Raw genomic sequence first — 5291 nt, forward strand, 5'->3', positions numbered from 1 at the left:
CACCGTACTCGGTGCAAAATTTCTCCACTTTATCTTGTTTGTTGATTCTCCAGCCCAGTTTCTCGGCTAATTCCAACATCTTATACTTCTGTTCCTGCTTGAATTTAGTTCTGAATCTCTTTTTCGAAAAGACATAAGGGGTGGTGCCGGCGGCATTCCCTCGGGATTGGACTAGTACATGTTGAGATCCTCGCTGGAAGATCCCTCTTGAATTATTTAAATGTTAATTTTTATAGACCTGTAGCTGACGGGATAAGTTTTCTCAGTACTTCTTCTATGCTGAAGTCGTAATTTTCGGGCTTCCCCAATTCCCGTTCGCTGACATTGATAATCTGTTGAAAGAAAACATTGGTAAAAGAAACTTATTGAATGAGAAGCAATCGAAGGAGAAGAAAGAAGTTGACCTACCAAGAGCATCACCACATAGATGGGATTTATTCTACTTCAGCGCAATGAGCTACTGGCAACATTCTCTTTATTGAGCTCTGGTGATCCGATGTAAATATGTGCAATATGAGCTATTTTGGCCAGCCATCACCTATATTTTCTTGTAATGTTCTTCAAGCCTAGGACATTCTTGAATAGAAAGACGCTGGAGATTGCCGAGGCATTGAAGGTTGTCTGGAAGTGATGTGATATTAGGACAATCTGATATTGCCAAAGATCTTAGAAGTGAAAGATTTAAGATCCACTCAGGCAACGCATTTAAGCCATGACAACCATGGATTTCCAGATTTTGCAGTGTATTGGCATATTGAAGACTATCAGGCAGAAATGATAGCTGTGGACAGCTTAAAATGCACAAACTCCTCAGCATGGAAAGGTTTTGCCACTCATTTGGCAAAGAAACCAAATTTGGACAATACATTATCGTTAAATGCTCGAGAGAGGTAAGATGTTGCAGTCCAATTGGTAACAAGCTTATGTTACTGCAGTTCTCAATGGATAAATGTTTAAGGGAGACTAACCCGGATATACTCTGGGGTGGAGCTGAAAGGCTATGACATTCACTGATCTCCAGAGACTGCAGGCAGCTGAGGTTTTGCAATTGCTGCGGCAGAGATACAAGCTCCTCACACCAACGAATTGTCAATGTTTTAGAGAGACGAGGTTCCCCAAACTAGGAGGGATGTACCGAAGCTTGGGACAGGAGCTGATGGTTAGAGAGATGAGATTAACATTGTTTTTAAGCAAGTGATCCAATACAATCAACTGTCCTGTAAAAACAGCAATAACTAGGATAGAAAGTGAGGATACATTTATCGCCGACATTAACAAAGTTTCATGGCAGTTCCGTAATTCTAAACGCTTAACCGACGGAAATTGCGGCATGTTCTTCAACTTAGGGCATTTATTGATCGTTAATGTAACAAGTGACTGAAATTCTTTACCCCCATTTATGCTCCACCAGAGTTCCAAATCAGGGAAGTCTATGAGAGTTAGCTCCTTTAATGATCCAAACAATCTCCTCGTGTCTTCTCCATAGAACTCACGGCCAATAGTCTTCACAGCATTCATTCCACACATGTAGATAACCTCTAGGAATGGAAGTTCCCCTAAAGTAGGGAGATGGTGACATCTATTGCAGTTGATCAACTCTAATTTAGTTAAACCAAGAAGTTTGGGAGTACACATCCATCTTGGGAAGAAGGTTCCTGGATATCCTTTTAAGGATAAACGTTTGAGATTTTCCGGTGGTTGAAGACATTCGAGCACATTCTCTCCCATTTTGCAAATAAAATCATTGCTCATGTTCAAGTTCAAACCTTCATGATCATCTCCCCATGATAACTCCAAAGAACGAAGGTTTTTCTCTTCTAAGTTCGCTTGAGCTGAAAATTCACGCTTTACATTCTCCAGTTTTCTAATGGTCAGCTCTCCTTTGAGCTGCAGACGTCTCAGGTCCATGAGATTAGCATTTCCCCTGAAATTAGCCTCACTTGCAACAACGAACAATGGCAATGTCTGAAGACATGTAAGTCTACTGAAGTTACCTGGAAAGCGAGTTAATCTTTCGCAACCCTTTATTACAAGATGTCTTAGCGAGAGCAGTCGTGACAAGCTGCTCGGTAGTTTAATGAGATCAAAGCAGCCTGACAGGTTCAGCACCTGCAAGTTATGAAGCCTGCATATGCTTTCTGGTAACATTTCTATCAACGTATTTGAAAGGTTGAGGTACCTCAAATATTTCAAGCAAGAAATTGTGTCCTGCACCCTTTTGATGCCACAATTACCCAAATCTAGGACTCGGAGATACTTGAAACTTGAGAACAACTTAGTTGGGACTTCACCAAGATCACCTTTTAGATACAACAAAATTAGAGTTCGCAACTTCTTAGCTTGTACAAGGCTTCTGGAATAGTACATGATCCAGAATCACAGACCACGGATAAGTACCGCAGTTTAGCAAAATTTCTTGGCATGCGTCCACCTTCAAATACAAAGTACTCTTCCCCCGCAACAGATTTTGCAAGATCATGAATAATACCATGCATTCTGCATTCTATTACGTCGCCAAATTCATTTTCTTCACATCTTCAAAGAAAAGCATCCACATTAAGTCATTAAAGTATTCATTTCCGATCTCCTCTAGAGATTTTCTTTCCTCAGTCTGTTGAATCAGGCCTTCTGCTATCCAAAGATGAATTAACTTATCTTTCTTGATGACATAATTTTTAGGAAATATTGAGCAATACGTAAAGCACCCTTTTAGATGTGAGGGCAAACGACTATAACTCAGCCTTAGGACTGGCAATATCCCATTTTCCTCTTCACAAACATTCCACAGATCACTCTTGCACACGTAGCCACTCTGTTGGCTCTCTTTTGAAGCGCATTAGACCACCCAGTGTCTTTGCAGCGAGAGGAACTCCCCCACACTTCTTCACTATTTGTTTCCCAATAGGGAACAAGTTTGTGTTGTTCCTGTCCTCTTGGCCATGAGAAAAGGCACGTTGTTTGAACAAAGCCCAACATTCGTCATCAGATAGACCCTTCAGATGGTGAGAAGACACTGTTCCAACTATTTCTGCAACCTTTGCACTTCTCGTTGTGACAATAACTTTGCTTTCCTCTGCACCAAAACTAAGCAACGTTTTAAGCTTATCCCATTCATCCTCATCCTCGTTCCATACATCATCCAATACAAGCAGATATCTCTTGTCCAACAACAAATCTCGTAGTTGAAACTGAAGAGCATCCATTCCCAAGAGATCATCACATCTTCTCCCATTTGCAGATTCCATCATGAAGTTGAGAATCTTTCTCACACTGAATCACCATTGACAGAGACCCACATCCTCAGCTCAAAGTTTGTCATCACCCTCTCATCATTATACTGTTTGAGCAAGAGTAGTTTTACCAATGCCCCCTAAACCCACTATGGGAATAACCGAGACAGATCTGTCAGCTCTTCCCTCAGTAGTTAACAGTAACATCTGTAGCATCTTTTCTTTATCTTCCTCCCGTCCAATTACTTCAGGTTCAACCACAAAAGACCCAGTCTCTCTTTTCTGTCCACGTTTATCTTTATCACCAACTTTTTCCTTGAGCTTGAAACAAGACCTTTCTTCCAATAACACGTCTAGTCTCTGCCTTATCCGTGTTAGCTCAGGCAATTTTCTGAGGTATGCCTTAACAGGATTCAAAGAGGGGATGATATTGCTGACCTGCTGAGTAAAAGTATTTTCATTTTCTAGCAGCATAGCCTCCGGGGTAAATTCTTCAAGTAAGTCATCAGCATCATAAGCTACCTCTTTAAGCTCAGTTAACCACAACTTCAACGCTTTATCAGCAGCTTGTCGTTCTTCTGCATCTTCGAGGACAGCTTGGATCATCCGCAAAGAACTTTGGAGCTTCTGGATCTCATCCTTGAACCCACAACGATTGGCAATCTCTTTCAAAATCCGAGAGGCTACCTTTTCAAACACAACCTGTAACAGAGGGCTCAAAACTATCTCCGCCATAATATTGCTGCAAAGAAGTATTTCCTTTCTTTTCCTTCTAACTTATGGTCCAATAAGGTTTCAATTTAAAAGTTTCCAGTAGTATAATCCCACGCAATTTGCCTGAAGTATATATATCATATACACACATATAAGTATACACATATCATATAAATACATAAGTATACACACACATCAATCTCAATGGGAAGCCAACTGGTGGGTACGTGCACCACTGAAAATTCACTTCCAAGTTTCAAGTGAGAAAGAAAACGATGGTAGGGCATCCCTCCTTGACTTTGAACGGTGCAATGTTGATTTATCCCTTTCTTTTTTTTGTCGTTCATATTATTGTTTTTGACCTGTCACTTTTTTATCATTAAATGGTTCTGCTAAGTTTTTTGTTTCTTTTTTATGTTTTCAAATGATTTGATAGCCAAAAACAAGCAAAAAGGAAATTAAATATCATCAAACAATATCATAATCTTTTTTACTATAAGTCTTTTAAGTAAGACTGTATTTTTTTTAAACAACAGAATCATCAGCAGCCCAGGTTCATGAATCCCAAGACTTAAATAAAACCAGTTAACTGTTCATGTTTCCATGTTAACTAATTTAACTTTAAACGGCTTCAATGCATATAGCCATATACATCAAAAGGAAAATCAAAACGAAACCGGAATCAGGGGGTCTAGCAGCCTTAAATCTAGGGCTAAATGTAAACAAATTGTCCTGGAAGACTGCTGATATTTGGACAGAACATAATATTTAAGTTCTCAAGGGCTGTCAGAAATTGCAGCTCTACAGGTAAGGATTTCAGTCTGATCTAAGAGAGTTCAGGCCTTGTATATCCTCCAGCAAGAAATTAAAACCAGGCCATTGAATTATATACAGAGACTCCAAGGAATTTATCAGGTTTTGCAATCCTCTAGGTAATAAATGTATCTCTTCACGCCACCTACTTGCTAATGATTTTCAGATAAGTTTTTCTGAACTAGGAGGGGATTAATGGAGTGAAGATTTGGACAAGCAAATCTAAAAGAGACATGAGAAGAGGATTGTTTTGGGACAGATTGACCATGAAGATCAACTCTATGATTCCATCTATTAACAAGGATGCTTAGAGAAGTTAGATTATAACTTAGAAGCTGACCATGTAGTCCCAGATATGGCATCCATGGCATATTTTTTACTATTTTTTCCGACATAAAACATTTTCCGAGTGTCAATGTAGCCAGAGCAGGGAACTCTCCCTTTGAAACCACACCAGAATTCCAAAATAAGGGAAATCTACCTTTGCATTCTCCATAGAATTATGTTCCATCGTTTTTCACTGGATGATCCATC

At 39.6% G+C, this 5291-nt stretch overlaps 1 protein-coding gene across 1 annotated transcript; it reads right to left on the reverse strand.

Annotated features, from left to right (window-relative positions):
• Positions 1 to 538: 538 nt before the first annotated feature.
• On the reverse strand, positions 539 to 3245 carry LOC120154274 (putative disease resistance protein RGA4). The gene is made up of 4 exons (XM_039166072.1): positions 2794 to 3245; positions 2398 to 2535; positions 1207 to 2353; positions 539 to 1120 (listed from the first exon to the last, which is right to left on the reverse strand). The coding sequence occupies exons 1-4, from the start codon at positions 3243 to 3245 to the stop codon at positions 539 to 541; spliced, it is 2319 nt and encodes a 772-aa protein (XP_039022003.1).
• Between the last annotated feature and the right edge of the window lie 2046 nt (positions 3246 to 5291).

Source organism: Hibiscus syriacus, unplaced genomic scaffold (genome assembly GCF_006381635.1).
Source record: "Hibiscus syriacus cultivar Baekdansim isolate YM2019G1 unplaced genomic scaffold, ASM638163v2 tig00111127_pilon, whole genome shotgun sequence".
NCBI lineage: Eukaryota > Viridiplantae > Streptophyta > Magnoliopsida > Malvales > Malvaceae > Hibiscus > Hibiscus syriacus.

Bases quoted from the DNA above. Each gene is read 5' to 3' on its own strand.
- LOC120154274 (XM_039166072.1), bottom strand. From the start codon at position 3,245: ATGGAATCTGCAAATGGGAGAAGATGTGATGATCTCTTGGGAATGGAT. The intron at 2,536-2,793 runs GTGATCTGTGGA...TTTTCTTTGAAG, and splicing joins GAGTGGCTACGTGTGCAAGA to ATGTGAAGAAAATGAATTTG. The intron at 2,354-2,397 runs GTACTTATCCGT...GTACTATTCCAG, and splicing joins AGAAATTTTGCTAAACTGCG to AAGCCTTGTACAAGCTAAGA.